We start from the raw sequence: 17635 nt of genomic DNA, 5'->3' as shown, positions 1-17635 counted from the left end.
ATAGTTGTTGTCGATAAGAGACTTTGGGATCCCGCAACAAGTGCGTAATTACACACGCGATGCCTGCAGCGGGCCCAAGCTCCTCTGATAACAGAGCGAAGAGAACTAATCAAGAGGTAAATACGTTTATTGGTATTATCAAGACGATTGACTACTGATTTGATATACTATATGGGCAATACAAATACAATTTGTTGCCCAAATTTTTGCTTTCCACTTCCATAAATGCCACTGAGCCAGCTCGAACGGCAATTAGTTGCGCTCGATGTTCTGGCGAGGAGAAATGTGCAAATTCAAGAAAGAAATTGGTAAATAGCAAATGGATTTAAATACATTCATTCATTCATTCCGTGATTTACCTTCACACAGTCTCAATCGGCTTGCTCTTGCTGATTGGAGCTCATAGCTCGCTGGCGCAATGGGCGACTATTTGCTCCAATGCGGAGGATGGAACGCGTCTGGCCTTGCCCTTGGATTGTGCTCGATTTGCGGTGTGCGAAGATCGTGAAGTTGCGCAGATTCGCCGCTGTCCACGTGGCCTGCACTTCAACTCGGAGCTGGGTGAATGCGATTTCCAGTGGCGTGCCGTTTGTACGGGTCTCTTGCCGTTCGGCAAGGCGGTCGCCGACGAGGATTGTGTGTGCACCTGTTGTGCCGAGCAGTGTCCCGATGAGCCCAGTGTTCCGGAGCAGACTACGCCCTGTCAGCCGGTGGAGAGTACCACGAAGCCCACCGGCCCCACAAGCAGTCCGGATATAGGTGTGACAGAGACAGTGCCCGATGAGACGACGTCTGAGGGGGAGACTACCTACAATACGGAGCCCGCTCCTGGTCCCAGTCCAACCGATAGTCCGGTGGCACCACCAGGCGGTGGTGGTGACGTGCCCGACTTCTGCGTCGACAAGCGTCCGGATTGTGTAAATCAGCCGGACGGAGCTTTGCTGCAGCTGCCTGGCGTCTGCACGAAGTTTATTCAATGCAATCACGGCTGCAGCACGGAGCAGATCTGTCCCAGCGGCCTCTACTTCGATCCCATTGAAGGCATCTGCAATTATCCGTGGGACGTGGACTGCAAGCCAGTGACCACAGACGACAGTGATGGTGAGGTGGTGGGTCCATCGGGCACCACTTGCAGCGATCAGGGGATTTGCGCCGGCCAACGGGATGGTAAGATGTTTGCTGATCCGGATACCAATGGCTACTTCGTTTGCCAGTGCCAGTGTCCCATTGCCATGCCCTGCGATGCGAATACCAAATTCAATGAGGCGGTTCAGGCTTGTGACTGGGATAATGTACCAAATACGGATGGCGGTAGTGACGGCGGTAGCGGTGGTAGCGGCGGCGGTAGTGGCAGCAGCGCTGTCATATGTCCCGATGGTCTGATCTACAATGCCACTTCCGATCAGTGCGATTATGCGCCGGACTATGTGCCAGATGTCGTCTGCCCGAACACCGAGACTATTTGCCAGAACCAGCCGGAGGGCGAACTCTTCCCCATTAACGGTGTGTGCAACAAGTTCTACAAATGTAATTTCAACTGTGCCATAGAGCAGATCTGTCCCAATAATTTGCTCTATGACGCCAAGACCAAGATCTGTGACTATCCCCAAAATGTTAAATGTGATTGGCCGTATTCGCCACCAACTGGCCCGGAAGCCGGACCCTCGGGCATTTCCTGTGAAAGCAACGGCCGCTGCCTGGGACAGCGCGAAGGCACCTATTTCCCATCCCTGACCAGCTGCAGCGGCTACGTCGTCTGCCAGTGCGAGTGTGAGGTGCCCATGGAGTGCTCGCCAGGTCTCTACTGGGATACCAAATTGTCCACGTGCAATTATCCTGACCAAGCCGGCTGCTCTCTTTAATTAAATGAAAAATAAATTAACAATAATAAATGATAAATAAAAATAAAATAATAAAATTCCTTTCAATCTACTCAACATGTTTGAGTTGGAACTAAGGAGGCCGCTTGAACTCTTGAGCTGAGCGGCGTAGATTTAGCTGTGCTCGCCTCTCTTCCTATATTACTCAATTTACAGAGCTAATACACATCGCCCGACTGTTCAGGCAAGGCTCTTGAGCTTCAACGGCGTTCGAGCAGGTTCGATCTCCTATATAAAGGCTCATCTTTTGAAGCGCTTGATCAGTGGTATAGGAGATCTGCAGCTGGACAGTTGTAGTGCATTGCAGTGGATTGACTGGTAAGTGCTTCAACTTATTATCTTAAATAATTTATAATAATTTATATTTAAATATTGTACTTATTTTATTTAAATGTTTGTTTAATTATATATGTATATTTATATATATAAATATTAATAATGATAATAATACTGATACTGAAAATGAGAATTACAGTTAAAATGGGCACTACCGACTGTAGAATACTCATCCATTGTCAAACATTGCAAATTGTTGATATCTTTTCCGATTTACTAAGCCACCAATTGGTATCTGTATAATTATTATCAATATGCATATGTATTTCTCTGTGTGCTCTAGCTGTACTTCGTAGCAGTGTTCCATCCGTCCGGGTCCACATTTTCTGCCGCAGAGCATTTCCCGATCTCTTTATTGTTACCAATTCAATTATATAATTGCTTAAATTCAGCCGAGCTCGAAGTTTATAATAATAATATTAATGTGACTAATATATTACAAAATAATCAATATGAAGATAAGTAATTAATTATAACTATTATAAGTTTGCAGTTGATATGCGCATTTTTTTTGTATTTACGATTAGACTTGAATATATTTGTCCTCTTATAGCTCCAGCTGTGATTCTTTAGTCAGACAACAGCAAGTCAAACAGTTACCCATATATTACTTCAGTTAAGGCAATACTAAGAAATTATAAAAAGTTTATTTGGATCTTCCAAAGGTCTTATCAGTCATTAACAAAGATTTAGATAAGATAAGAGTTTTATTACTTGGCCACTAGAGATTTTCAATCAACGTATTAGCTTTTAACTACATATGATTACGATTAAGCTCTTTGTGTTTACTTGCTCAATGATTTGAAAGGGGTAAAAAGGGGCTTGCCGGGTAGTTGCCGGGTAAAGTTCAATATAAACCATAAATTGCTTACCGACGTTATTGGAAATTTTCAGCAATTAGCTAAACAATTAATTAAAATAATTTACAGTATATCGGACGAGTCTTGTAAGACCCTAGATATTGATAGTCGTGTAATATATTATCAGACTCTATTATCTGACGGGAAAAAATATCATAATTTTGATAGGCGAATAATATAAAAGGTGAGAGAAACAGGCAGCTGTTTAGTAAACACTCGTGCTTCAAGCTAATTACAGTTGAAAATGTACTTCGAACGTTTACAGCATCAGCAATACGGTAAACATATGAATTGTGAAGGAGCAGAAAGCTTTTGGAGATTTTAAGGATTTGAATTTATCATATAGTCTTCCTCGTGGGCATTCTATTATGGCATTCAATCGCATCGCTAGCCAGAAACTGTTGCATAGAGGGCGAAACCCAGGAGGATCCGAATGATGGTATCAGCTATTATGTCTGCTGCGGTGGAACTTTAGTTCATAAGACTTGTGAAACTGGTAGCTATTGGAATTCCACTATGCAATCATGTAAATCTGATGCGGCTGAATGTAGGGAGAACGATATTCAACTCGATCCGCAAGACTGTGCGGCCTATTTTCTCTGTGTGATGGGACAATTCGTGAGTCAGAAATGTGCCCATGGCACTTACTTTGATACAACAATCATGGCGTGTGTAGGAGATACCAAAGGTAATTCCACAACCACATTTTAAAGCGTGTCGAATTGAAATTGGAAAAGAAATTCATGTAAAAATAACAATAACAACAATAACAAAATAAAAGCTACAAAAAAAAAAATACTTGATTAATTGGAAAAATCTTTAAAGAATTTAAGGAATTCCAATTAAATTTACATAATTTCGAGTACTCCTAAAATAAAACAATTGGACAAATGGAAAAATAGTGTGAGATTAGTTTTAGTTTTTAATGATTTTAAGCCCTCCTTAATAAATTGACTTTATTTATTTTCCTGGTTTCTCGCCCTAGAGTATGCTATACTCTCTACTATTGTGTATTGAGTGTTTAGGTCAATGAGATATATATCTCGTTATCTTGATTCATCAATTCATACTTTCTTTTAAACATTTTTAGAAGTTTGATAAGCAATCTTTGTTGTGTTGTGTTCGAATATATGCTCGATATGATCAGTAGCACTGGTTTCCATTTTATCTGCTGGTAGCTGCATCCGTTTTTAGGCAGAAGCATTTAATTATTTTAATTGCGGAAAAATATAAAAGCTGAGACTTGGACCAGAAAAAGTTAGTTGACGAATTCTCTACCTAGGTAATAGTCGTTCAATAAGCAAAGTGCGAAAATGGCTAACCGAAGAAACTTAAATTTCGGTAAGTTAACAAAATTCATTCTCTGCCATAATATCAATATTATACTTGATTCATCTATCCACTTGCAGCGTATCTCCTCTTCGTTGCCATGGCCTTAGTCTTGGGAGCCGTGGCCGATGATGATTGCTGTGAGGTTGGCGATACCAAGCCCGACGAAAACGATTGCACGCAATACTACGGCTGCTGTACGGGAAAGTTTGTTCTTAAGTCCTGCCCAAGCGGACAGTACTGGAATAGAGATACCAAACAATGTGAAGACGACAATGGCCAATGCGTTACTGTAGCTCCCTGCACATGTACAGATGGGGATGTCAAGGCAGATGATTCAGACTGCACCAAATATCTGGTCTGCAAGAACGGAGAATATGTCTCCGCTTCCTGCAACTCTGGTGACTACTGGAACTCAGCTAGCAAACAGTGTGAGCAGGATAATGGTCAGTGCGTTACTCAGGCTCCATGCACAAATGGAGATACCCAGGCAGATGCTTCGGACTGCACCAAATATCTGGTCTGTCAGAACGGACAATATGTCTCCGCTTCCTGCAACTCTGGTGACTACTGGAACGCGGCTAGCAAACAGTGTGAGCAGGATAATGGTCAGTGCGTTACTCAGGCTCCATGCTCAAATGGAGATACCCAGGCAGATGCTTCGGACTGCACCAAATATCTGGTCTGTCAGAACGGACAATATGTCTCCGCTTCCTGCAACTCTGGTGACTACTGGAACGCGGCTAGCAAACAGTGTGAGCAGGATAATGGTCAGTGCGTTTCAGTAGGCTGTAAGGATGGCGTTCTTAAGCCAGATGAATCTAACTGTGCTGGTTTCTACGAGTGTGTGGATAATAAGTTTGTCCAGAGAAAATGCCCTGCTCAAACCTATTTCGATAATTCGCTGGGTGCTTGCGTTATTGATGAGAACGGTGTTTGTATTCCCAAGGTCTGCGATGCCGAATGCTGTGATATGCCTAACAATTGGATTGGACCCGTCGAGAAGAACTGCTCGGCATTCATTCAATGTCTATATGGCAATGTGATCCAGCAGAACTGTCCCAACAATCTGCAGTTCAACAATATTACCAAGGAATGCGACTATCCCGATGTTGTCCAATGCGATGATGGTAGCCCACCGCCAAGCGGACCCACAGCCGGCCCCTCCGGCACCTACTGTGAGAGCAAGGGTCGTTGTCTTGGAAAACGCGATGGCACCATGTTAGTCGATGACAAGAATAAATGCAGCGGAGGCTATATTGTATGCCAGTGTGAGTGTGAGGTTGCCTTCACCTGTAGCGCCGGCTTGGTTTTCAACCAGCAGGTTCTCGCGTGTGACTGGCCAGATAATTCTGACTGCTAAACTTCTTAATAAACATATTTAAAGCAGCATTCCCAGACATCCATTCTGAGTTTTCAAAAATATATTTGGCCAGCTATGAAAATGGTTTACGATCCAGAAACTGTATGATATGATGAATAGATTTTTGAAAAGATTTATGATCTGAAAATGAAAGTTTACATGGTATTATGTATTTAGTTTATCTAGTATTCGTTCCGGTGTAGATTATAAATTTATTCCTTTACTTACAATGGCGACTGTCGATGGTAATATATATTGAAAATGTAAAGCAGTGAAATGATTTACGATCACATATAGATGGGGGATGCTGGGATACCAAGATGGGCATCTTATTACGATTTTCGATTTGTGATCGAGTGTAAAATAAGTTATATAAATCGTAATGAAATTTAACAAATGTCCCTCTTGAGGTCGGCTTAAATTAATTAAATTGATCTCTTTGAAACGACCAAGTCGTAAAACAAGTCTCGGATATTAATATTGCATCAGATATAGGAACATATATATTTAGAAAGATAAGATTTATACTTTTTTCAGCTTTCGCTTATTTAATTGCTTTCGGTTAATTTTCTTAGTGGTCTTTTTATCGATATTGCACTGTGCGACCTTTGGGTAGTCGCAGCGTTTGGCTTGGGCATTGAAATGCAATCCTTGCGGACAATCCATAACTAAGAACATCATGTTGCTGCAGAGCAAGAATTTATTGCAATCGTCTTTATGTGGCACCAGAGCATCTTGCTTCTCATCGGAGCAGAAGCCGGCCGTGATGGCGGGACTTGGCTGGGGCTCTTCCGGAATTATCGAGCACTTGGCCAGCGAGGCCTTCATGCAGATCTTGCGAGTGGAGCTAAATTGCTGTCGACCTGGGCAGTGACGTAGCTGAGGTTTTTTTGATTTACAAACATAGTATTCAGTGCAGGATCCTGTTTTGGGCAGAGCTACGCCATTCCGTTTGCCTGAACATATATCCAGATAGGGTTCCTTTGACGGTTTGGCTGGTCGCTTCACTGGCTTCGTAATAATGGGTGGCTCTTCAACTTCATCACTATCCTGATCAAATTGATCTTCTTCGGAAGAGTCCATGTCCGATTCATCTTCGTCATCAGCTGATATTTCATAGGGACAAATTACATTGTCCGCATCGTCGCAATGCAAGGTGAGAGGATTGAATCGACTGTCCTCATCACAGGATCCAGCTATAGCTTGGCCATCATTACAAATATAGTATCCCCGACATTTGCCAAACATGGGCATTAGAATCCCATTTTTTCCCTGGCAAATCGGTGATTTCAATCCGGAATCATCCTGTAAGAGGGAGAATTATATAATATATATATATCGGAGTCGTTTTGCTTTGAATCTATTTTACTTTTAACTGGGCGCCAGATATTTGATTGATAATCACAATTATCCAAAATGTCACTAGAAATTTCATGACTCCTGTCATGATCAAATTTCCATATAAACTGCATGAACTCGCCATCGAGTCGGGTTTTATATAGACGGAATGATGATGACTATGTAGTGCCAATATGTAAATTGAACAGTGCGATAATATTATCGGCACCGTTTCCCATGTAATTGATACGCGAACTTTCTTGCATATCAGTAGTACGCAGAATTGATTAAATCGCTAAAAATGTAAAAACTTGTTTCCAAATGATAAACAGTCTAGCGCCCAACTCATGTGTAATATTAAATATATAATGCAAATATTGAATAGGATGAGGAGTATATTTTTGAATTGGGAATATAATGTATTTTATTTATACAAATTAAAAAAAAAATATATATATATATAAATTTTAATAGCTTGATGATTAACTAATTTTGACCTTGAAAATAAAGAAATCATTGGCCCCAACTGTATTTGCTGCCTTCATAATGACTGATAAAAATCGATTTTAACGAAACTCCTAGGACTATGCTGTAATATATTGTGATAACAGCCAGAAAGTATAATAAAAACTAAATAAATAGCGCCTAAAACGATACTAGAAATGCGTATTAAATAAATATTTATACCATCAAATTAATTGCTTTTAGCTTTGAGATCATATCGACATCATAGACCTGGTAAGTTGGAGGCCAAACTATCTCTAAATGATCTTAGTAAATATTTTGTTGTTATATTCATGTTGACCAAATATATATATGTATGTATATATATATTTTTTAATGATACTATTAAATGAAATTCTTCTTAAATCTTATCCGTGCGTATTTCATTATCACTGAAGTGGCTTATATCTCTTTATGAGTAATGGCTGTTTATCAGTTTCCTTAGGAGCTATATTGTCAAAAAATGGATTTTTCAAATAATATTAATCAGTTGCTTTCAAGCCGTGGAACTAAAAACAATATTTATTAAAGAACTAAATACGGAAAATATACAATTGGAAGTGTGTGAATAGAAAACCCAAAGTGCCAAAAGAAAATAAAATTTAAAAAAATTTCATTAATTACTATTTAAATAAAATTAAAATGAAAGGTAAATAAATTGATTAGCAATTATAGAAGTTTATGTGCGCAGATAAATTGCATTTAAATTTCTTTACTATAAGAACTATTTAATTAATAAATTAGTTTATTTTGCCTTTAGCCAATTTAACAATTCTAATTCATTTTGCAGCACGTTTTTTTTTTATTTTTTTTTTTTTTATTTTTTTTTGTATTTGTACATCTAATCTGTTAATGCATTTCTATTTTAAGTATTACTTGATAAAATATCATTTAACATTTCTGAAAACCTGCAAAGGTTTTCGGTTAATAATCATTATTAAATGTTATGATATAATGAAATCAACTATGTGCACGTAATTTCAGACGCTTGACTAGAAGATACTACACATAAAAGTTTTGACTATAATAGAATTATAAATTGGAAAATACATTATAATTTTGTATACAAAATTTATCTACAACTATTCATATGAATATCTGGTCTAGACTGTGTCATTTATTAATATCTTTAGTTAATAAATGTTATATGGCAAAGGTCTAGTGACCTTCACAAACAGGGTATTGCAAATGCAAAGAGAGAACACAAATAATGATAAAGATCTCGATATCAATATTTGATAAGGATGGAGCCTGGAATCTACTTTGCTAATGATACAGAAGTGCGAAAAAGTTTATTTTTGGCAAAATTGTTAGTATTGCAACACGTATAAAAGAGTATGTGGACAAAGAGTTACTCTCAGTACTGTCTAGGCTCTGGAAATACTTGAGACTCCAGCAAACCTACTACCTAACCGCCATGCGTAACTTTTATGGTAAGCCGCCGGAAAGCAGCACTTCCAATTGGTTGAGCTAACTCACTTTTGGAAATTTGCAGCTTTAACTTTACTGCTCATAGCAGTATCTGCAAGCACCATACTTGGCGCCAGCGTGGATAATCGACAGTATGGCCAGACATTCTGTAAGGGAAAGCCAAATGGCCTGAGAGCTCTCGTGCCCGGCAGCTGTTCCAAATTTATTGAGTGTTATCGAGGAGAGTATAAGGAGTACACTTGCCCCAAGTTCTTCGACATTACAGCGGGAATTTGCGTACTAAAGAATCCAGGCTGTGTTGAAACTATTGAGGAAAATCGTCAAGCGGCTACAGTTAGGGATACGCAGAGTCCTTGCCAGACAACAACACCTCCAATCGTTACCACTCGCCCGCCGTGCTCTGAAAACAATAAGCCAACAACAACTCCTTCAATTGTTACACCGACCCCGCCATGCACCGGTGACAAGACAACACCAACACCCACTACAACAACTACGACCACGAAAACAACTACACCAAAAACAACAACTACCACTACAACTCCATGTACAACAACTACCACGACAACGACCACGACAACAACTACGACGACAACAACCACGACAACAACTACGACAACAACAACCACGACAACAACTACGACAACAACAACCACGACAACAACTATTACTACAACTACAACCACTCCATGCACCATTACGACTACAACAACGACAACGACAACTACAACCACAACTACAACAACAACGACAACCACAACCACAACCACAACGACAACAACAACTACAACTCCATGCACAACGACTACAACAACGACAACAACCACGACAACAACCACGACAACAACTACGACAACAACAACCACGACAACAACTACTACTACAACCACAACCACTCCATGCACCACTACGACTACAACAACGACAACGACAACGACAACTACAACCACAACTACAACAACAACCACAACCACAACGACAACTACAACCACAACTACAACAACAACGACAACCACAACCACAACGACAACAACAACTACAACTCCATGCACAACGACTAAAACAACGACAACCACCACGACAACTACGACAACAACTACTACTACAACAACAACAACCACTCCATGCACCACTACTACAACAACAACGACAACAACCACGATAACAACCACGACAACAACCACAACAACAACAACGACAACGACAACAACTACAACAACAACCACCACTCCATGCACAACAACAACCACGACGACAACAACAACAACGACGACAACGACAACAACAACAACTACGACAACAACAACAACGACGACAACCACTACATGCACCACGACTACTACGACATGCACCACGACTACTACGACAACGACAACAACTACGACGACCACAACGACGACCACAACGACGACCACAACAACAACCACCACTCCATGCACCACGACTACTACGACAACAACAACAACCACGACAACAACCACGACAACAACTACGACGACCACAACGACGACCACAACAACAACCACCACTCCATGCACCACGACTACAACGACAACGACAACAACCACGACAACAACTACGACAACAACTACGACAACAACTACGACGACCACAACAACAACCACCACTCCATGCACCACAACTACTACGACAACAACCACGACAACAACTACCACAACAACTACCACGACTACTACGACAACGACAACAACTACGACAACAACTACGACGACCACAACAACAACCACCACTCCATGCACCACGACTACTACTACGACAACGACCACAACCACGACAACAACTACGACAACAACTACAACCTGTACCACGACAACAACTACGACGACCACAACAACAACCACCACTCCATGCACCACGACTACTACTACAACGACAACAACCACGACAACAACTACGACAACAACTACAACCTGTACCACGACAACCACCACCACGACAACTACCACAACTACAACCTGTACCACGACAACCACCACCACGACAACTACCACAACTACAACCTGTACCACGACAACCACCACCACGACAACTACCACAACTACAACCTGTACCACGACAACCACCACAACTACAACCTGTACCACGACAACCACCACCACTACAACCTGTACCACGACAACCACCACAACTACAACCTGTACTACGACAACCACCACCACGACAACTTGCACCACGACAACAACAAAAACAACAACTTGCACCACAACAACAACAAAAACGACAACTTGCACCACAACAACAACAAAAACAACAACATGTACCACCACCACCTGCCCCGCGCCTACAACGGTGACTACTCCGTGCAGCACAACGACAACAGCTTGTGCCCCAATCATAACAACACCGTGCCCAGGCTCAAAAGCAAATAAAGGCATTTCAGCACTGAATGCTAAGCACCCGGTTCGTGCCCGTCCCAACCGTCGTCCTTTGAAGGAAGTGGTTCAGACTTTGCTTGGCCTCTCATCCGTTGAAAATGGAATTCAAATCAACTGTATTGGCAAGCCTGATGGCTTCCTCATGGCCTCTCCTAAGCGCTGCAACGACTACTACATCTGCCGCCACCAGCAAGCCCTGAAGGTCAGCTGCGGTGACAGATACTTCAATGGCCAGAAGGGAATTTGTGATCTACCTGAGAATACTGGATGTGTTCAGCACTAGATGAACCCAAAATATAACAACGAGGAACTCTTAACCGATGGATCCTAACTATAAACTGAAAACTATACTTGAAATGTTATTCTGAAAATAAATTATGCAACTGCCTAAAAAAGGCAACCGAATATTATTTAGTATTCCGAATTTAGTATCAACATAACAAAGTTTCTTTCTAATTTTCTAGTTTCTCATGGTATTCTTTTTGCTTTACTCTTTTCAGCTTATAACTGGAGCTGGAGATTCGTTTTCATATCGCTGGCGATTGCTGTTCAATGTGCTTCAACTAGAAATATTCGAGTCAAAAAACAAACCCCAAATGTTGAAGCAGATTTCTGCAAATATCTGCCTGATGGCTTTTATGAGTATCCATACGACTGTGCTGCGTACATTTCATGTATCGACTCGAAAGCGTATCTCCAATACTGCTCTAGTGGGAAGCTATTCAACAAAGATCTACAGATTTGTGACACGCCCGATTCTGTTGATTGTAGCGCAAAGCCAATCCCTGACCCGGAATGCCTGAATGTTCCCAACGGAAGTGTGTTTCCTGTGATAGACCAATGCAATGCGTTCATGGTTTGCATTGAACACCAAGCTGTACTGCAGACATGTCCCGATCATTATCTTTTCAATCCTGTTATACTTGTATGCGATGATCCCAATGAAGTTGTCTGCTATAGTGATCAGACTACTACTACACCACTGACAACCACACAAAATCCAAAAACAACGACCGAAGCATTTACAAAATGTGTGGGAGAAAAGTCTGGTACTACCTTCCCATATATTGAGGACTGCCAACAGTATATTTTGTGCCTCGGCGACGATCAATATTACAGAGCGAGTTGTCCAGTTAATGCCTGGTACGATCCAAAGACTGGCGATTGTGGACGTGATGTGTCGAAGACAGCTTGCCAGGAAGATGAAACAACAACCACCGTAGCAACAACTATAACGCAAAGTCCACAAGATCGCTGTGTTGATCAGGAGCTAGGTGTTTCGTATCCAATAGTCACTGACTGTACAAAGTATATGTTGTGTTTGGGTGACGGAGAGTCTGTGATTGTTGACTGTATATATAATGCTTGGTTCGATCCCGCGACGGGCAATTGTGAGCAGAACGTATCGCCCACAGCGTGCCAGGAGAGTGTTATCACTACAACCACCACAGCACCACAGACAACTGCAGGGACAACAACCACAGCACCGAATACTGCAGGGACAACCACACTGAAGCCGTCGACAACAACCGATCAGCCAGATTCTAAGATTTGTGCCGGAGTACCAAAGGGACAATATGTTAACTATCCAGATAATTGCCGCAAATATATTATTTGTGTAGAGCCTGTGCCTATAGCATTCCACTGCATTCAGGGATATTTCTTCAGTGCAGCACTGCAGCAGTGTGTGGATTGGGCTCAAAGTGATTGCGAATCCATTGGCACCACAATGATGCCACTTCCACCGACGCCTGCTCCTGACACCTGCATAAATGGTAAAGGAAATACACTTCCATTCACAGAAAATTGTCAGTGGTTTATTCGTTGCATAAATGATAAAGTCTATATGATGGGCGTTTGCGGCATCGGTGAGTATTACGATCCCATTAGTGGTGAATGTGGTGGCACTGTAGCGCCCGACGCCTGTCTCCAGAGTTACGACCCAACTGCAACAACAACAACCGCTTTGCCGTCAACTACAATGACTACAATGACTACGACAGTTTCAACAACAACAACAACGACACCAACATCACAGCCCGATCCTTTTGATCCTTGTGCGGGCGTCGAGGAGGGTGTCCTGGTGCCCTATCCCAATGACTGCACCAAATTCCTTCAGTGTTATTCGCCCAATCCACTGATCTTCAATTGTGCTGAGGGTCAAGAGTTTAGTCCTTCACTCAAGCGCTGCATGGCTCCCTGGTATGCCAACTGCACCATGACTGCAACAACTGCCAAACCTCTGACTTCTACTACCAAATTACCTGTGACAATAACAACAACAACAGAGTCCAATCAATCGCCTAATGACATCTGTGAAGGTAAACCTGAAGGCTCACTAGTGCCATATCCGCACAATTGCTCCAAATATATTGTATGCCAAGAGCCCATTGCTGTGGGCTACGACTGTCCAGATGAGCAGGAGTTTAATGTAGTTGTCATGAGCTGCACGGACGCACAACTGGCTAATTGCATTGCATAAGATAAAGCATGGAAACCGTTCTAACTGGAATTCTAATCAAATGAGTATAGGAAAATTACGAAAATGAAGGCCAGGCTTTGAATATTCATGTCGAAGTTATACTTTATGATGATGACTCTTAATGGAAGATAAAATAGTCGGATGTCAATTCTAAAATTCGGATGTGGTTAGACTCTTCTGATTAAGAATTCAAATTAACTGCAAGGCTTTTCGAATTTCACGATATTTAAAAAAAAATTAAATGCGTACTTACAGTAAAAAAAAAAAAAAATTAAGAATAATAAACATATCAACAATTTAAAAAACTTTCCAATTTCTTTACCTTTTGATTAATTTCTTTGCGTATGAAGTAAGCGTTTTTATTAAATTTATGAAGCTTGCAATTATTACAAATTAATATTTGATTATATAATCCTTGTCAATATTTATGAATTCAACATATAAAGTGTATTCAAACTTCTTTGGAGAAGTATGAGAGCTCGTTGGGCTGGCAATCGATTTGGGATGAGCCACAAGATTGGGTGCTGCGGTTCCAGTACAAGCCGATGGCACAAGTAAGTACCGAGGCTGTTGGACCACATTGAATGAACTTGTGACAATCTCCGGGATATGGAAGATATGTCAGTTGGCCAGCAGCAGCAATGCATAGACTTTGCGGATCAATGGGTGCACTGTGCTCTGGTTGAATTGTTGGCTTGATTACGGCTGGCGGAGTTGCTGCGGTCGGCTCAAATGGTATCTGGGTGTTAAGAGGCGGTGTTGGCCGGCATCCGGCAATTTGTGGCGGATCGCAGCGTTTATATTGATCATTCCAGTCATAGTTGTTCGGGCAGCTTAGCAGACGCGTCTCAAAGTAGTGTCCACAATCGCCGGGATAGGCGCTGTACTGCGTGTGCTCCGGATACGGCATATTGTCGCAATTGGCGTACTGCCTGTAGTCACAGCGATACGTCAGCTGGCTCCAGTAGAGATTTTCGGGACACTGATGTGCATAGGCCCGACCATTTACACAGGCGTAGTACTTGCGGCAGTCGTTGGGGTAGGCAAACATAACAAAGTGATTGGGATCATCATTGGCAGGACACTTACTCATCTCAATGGGCGGTTCCAGTGAGATAGGCTGTAGATGCAATTATTAAAGACTTGATGTCGAATCGTTTCGATTACACTTACCAAACCAATGCCCACATTACCAAAGTTTCCAGTTGCTAAGGTAACGCCAAGCAGGCAAATGAAGACCGCAAATTTCATTGTCTCGAAAGAAAAAATTAACCAATATCGTATGATCGTATCAGCTGAGCCTAGTAGCAAGTACTGAATGATCTTAATGCTTAGCTCTGCCTTTTTATACAAATTCTTATTAAGCTCTATCTCCATTATTTCTCCTGTCAATGGCTGATTAAGCTCATTTAGTTAGCTTTAAGATAAAAATAAATTCCTCAGTCAAGTGTTATTAATTTATATATTTTCCTTTCAAATTCATCTTCACATATTTCCAGTTAAATCAAAGCCACTTAACCGGTCAAGCTCTGGCTATGTACACAATTCATATAATCTATATTTTATCTAGATATTATTGATTTTAGCGTTATGAGTGTTTCACACATACTGTATATAAAGCCGTGTAATAGAGCTGCAAAGTTCTCATTTTCCATCAGAGAAAGTAAGAAGTAAGTAAATGTTTTTTATTTAATTTTTAAGTCAGTTTATAAAATTTCTTTTCATAGTGCTTAAAATTTGGATTTTCTGTGCTTTCGCTCTCGTGAGTAGCTTCAGCTCAGCAGAACAATTCACTGGCATCCGGGCAGATGGCATAACTTATAAGCCCTATCCAGGTGACTGCAATCGCTATTACCAGACACGAGCACTGACCTGTCCGACCAAATCCTACTGGAATGCCCAATTGCAACGCTGTGACACCAATGAGCTGAGCAATTGCTCGAAATTTTCAAGCCAACCCGAGGGAGACTTCAATGGGTTGTGTAAGGATAAGCTAGGCACATTTATACCCTATCCCGGAGACTGCACGCGTTTCATACAGTGCGACTATTTGCCATTTGTGAAGAGCTGCCCGCGCTACTTGTACTGGAACTCCCAGCTGTTGACCTGTGACAAAATATGTGTTTAGCCAAGAGTAACTAAACTAAAATGCCGACAGATAAATAAACCATGCGAAATTGATAGTATAGACTGATTATTTTATTTAATTGTTGCCTTAGCAGAGGCCGTACTTGCAATTAGAGCTTAAACTATCAAATCCATAGCCATCTGCGCATTTTCCCTCGTAGACTTGATTCAATACGCAAATGTAGAATCGCGAACAGTCACTGTGAGCGAAATAGGCATTGGCATTGGCTGGGTCTGTGCAGTCTGGCTTGCTGTAGGCTCCACAGCTATTCTTGACGTCCTTTTCGCAGGATGCGGTGAGTGCATTGTAGGCCTCGCCATAGGCGCAGCTGCGTTTCACCAGCTTCTTGTTGGTACAACCATAAAATTCATTGCAGTTTTCGGCTGCGTAGCTGTTGAGGTTGGACGCGCACAGTTTCTCAGGGGCCGCGCACTTGGCCAGGGCTGGCGAAATGCAATCCTGTTCGGAGCGCGAGAAGTGCTTGCCCTGTGGACAGCTAACATAGACGGGCTCCATGTGCGCTAGGCAGATCCAGAAGTGGCCGCAATCGACAGACGGTATACGCTCCGATGTACCCAATTTCTCGCATATCTCCTTGGCAATGTCCTCGTCTACGGGCTTGGGCGCCGTGCAAGCAGCAACGCTGCAGACCTTGTCGATGGGATCGAAACACTTCTGCACTTGATCTTCCTTGTCACAGGTACGCACTTCGGCCGAATCATAGGCGCATACAATGAATTTCTCATTGGTATCCGGATGTGGTAATAGATCATATTGAATGCCCTTGCAATGCTGCAAATGGAATAATTTACTGAAATAAATGTTATACATTATAATAATGGTTAATTCAAGCCATTCGCTTACATCTTTCAGACTTTGAGCTCTGACTGCAGCAGCAAACAACAGAACGACAACTGTAAGAATTTTAGATGAAATATTTCCTTTAAAGTATTCGATTTTAACACTTACTAAAAGATCTCATATTGACTTTGTTCACACCAAAATTTGGTCTGTCTTCGTAGGCTGTAGTCTGGTGACTTTTATACCCTATAGGTACAAAACAAATCATCTTTTAATTACAACTTTTGTTCTCTGGAATATTGATAATTGCTTTGTTATGATATGGTATAAATCTGTGTTATGTACTTTGTTTTTTGCCTCGCTAACCATTTGGTGCTTCCCATAATCTAGTTTGATTGTTTTTGTTTTTTGTTTTGGCAGAGTTTTACTAAAAATCAGAGAAAATATCAGATTGTTTTCTATATAATGATTATTGAAATATAGAATTTATTATTTTTAAAGAATATTAAACTAGTAATATGGATAGCATAACTCTACCTTTAAACTGATTGATAATTTAAATTTGATATCGGACATATAGACTTATAGACTTATAGACATGTATACATATAGACATATAGACATATAGACATGTAGACATGTAGACATATAGACATATAGACATATAGACATATAGACATATAGACATATAGACATGTATACATATAGACATATAGACATATATACACAAACTAATATACACATAAAGATATATCTTCATTATTGATACGCTTCTCTGGCTGCACGC

The 17635-nt window shown here is 41.2% G+C and overlaps 8 protein-coding genes across 9 annotated transcripts; 5 read left to right on the top strand and 3 right to left on the bottom strand.

Annotated features, from left to right (window-relative positions):
• The first annotated feature begins 198 nt into the window (after positions 1–198).
• LOC6582903 (multiple epidermal growth factor-like domains protein 10) lies at positions 199–5805 on the top strand. Its single transcript, XM_044010305.1, has 5 exons — positions 199–308; positions 370–1853; positions 2065–2198; positions 4383–4417; positions 4486–5805. The coding sequence occupies exons 1-5, from the start codon at positions 266–268 to the stop codon at positions 5766–5768; spliced, it is 2979 nt and encodes a 992-aa protein (XP_043866240.1). The 5' UTR covers positions 199–265; the 3' UTR covers positions 5769–5805.
• On the top strand, positions 3258–4038 carry LOC116804301. 2 transcript variants are annotated; one of them, XM_032730937.2, is made up of 3 exons: positions 3258–3354; positions 3423–3572; positions 3628–4038. In XM_032730937.2, exons 1-3 carry the CDS (start codon positions 3321–3323, stop codon positions 3681–3683), a joined length of 240 nt encoding a protein of 79 aa, XP_032586828.1. In that variant the 5' UTR covers positions 3258–3320; the 3' UTR covers positions 3684–4038. The 2 variants fall into 2 exon arrangements, with proteins under 2 accessions (XP_032586828.1, XP_032586826.1); XM_032730935.2 differs by having other exon boundaries at positions 3259–3354; positions 3423–3890.
• Positions 5806–6242: 437 nt separating the features above from the next.
• Positions 6243–7246, bottom strand: LOC6582901 (probable chitinase 10). The gene is made up of 2 exons (XM_002008548.3): positions 7138–7246; positions 6243–7073 (listed from the first exon to the last, which is right to left on the bottom strand). Exons 1-2 carry the CDS (start codon positions 7213–7215, stop codon positions 6291–6293), a joined length of 861 nt encoding a protein of 286 aa, XP_002008584.1. The 5' UTR covers positions 7216–7246; the 3' UTR covers positions 6243–6290.
• An 872-nt stretch (positions 7247–8118) lies between these two features.
• On the top strand, positions 8119–14190 carry LOC116804300. The gene is made up of 2 exons (XM_032730934.2): positions 8119–8259; positions 11938–14190. The coding sequence occupies exons 1-2, from the start codon at positions 8253–8255 to the stop codon at positions 13917–13919; spliced, it is 1989 nt and encodes a 662-aa protein (XP_032586825.1). The 5' UTR covers positions 8119–8252; the 3' UTR covers positions 13920–14190.
• LOC6582900 (mucin-2) lies at positions 8937–11842 on the top strand. Its single transcript, XM_044009527.1, has 2 exons — positions 8937–9043; positions 9106–11842. The coding sequence occupies exons 1-2, from the start codon at positions 9028–9030 to the stop codon at positions 11718–11720; spliced, it is 2631 nt and encodes an 876-aa protein (XP_043865462.1). The 5' UTR covers positions 8937–9027; the 3' UTR covers positions 11721–11842.
• Positions 14191–14253: 63 nt separating the features above from the next.
• Positions 14254–15418, bottom strand: LOC6582898. Its single transcript, XM_002008545.4, has 2 exons — positions 15093–15418; positions 14254–15039 (listed from the first exon to the last, which is right to left on the bottom strand). Exons 1-2 carry the CDS (start codon positions 15294–15296, stop codon positions 14371–14373), a joined length of 873 nt encoding a protein of 290 aa, XP_002008581.4. The 5' UTR covers positions 15297–15418; the 3' UTR covers positions 14254–14370.
• Positions 15419–15509: 91 nt separating this feature from the next.
• On the top strand, positions 15510–16105 carry LOC26527580. Its single transcript, XM_032731051.2, has 2 exons — positions 15510–15582; positions 15647–16105. Exons 1-2 carry the CDS (start codon positions 15510–15512, stop codon positions 16045–16047), a joined length of 474 nt encoding a protein of 157 aa, XP_032586942.1. The 3' UTR covers positions 16048–16105.
• On the bottom strand, positions 16097–17077 carry LOC6582897 (peritrophin-1). The gene is made up of 3 exons (XM_002008544.4): positions 17017–17077; positions 16912–16961; positions 16097–16839 (listed from the first exon to the last, which is right to left on the bottom strand). Exons 1-3 carry the CDS (start codon positions 17027–17029, stop codon positions 16135–16137), a joined length of 768 nt encoding a protein of 255 aa, XP_002008580.2. The 5' UTR covers positions 17030–17077; the 3' UTR covers positions 16097–16134.
• Positions 17078–17635: the final 558 nt, after the last annotated feature.

Source organism: Drosophila mojavensis, unplaced genomic scaffold, assembly GCF_018153725.1.
Source record: "Drosophila mojavensis isolate 15081-1352.22 unplaced genomic scaffold, ASM1815372v1 contig_74, whole genome shotgun sequence".
Classification (NCBI taxonomy): Eukaryota; Metazoa; Arthropoda; class Insecta; order Diptera; family Drosophilidae; genus Drosophila; species Drosophila mojavensis.
The sequence above is the reverse complement of the archived record's forward strand: the minus strand, read 5'-3'. Positions and strand labels throughout refer to the sequence as shown.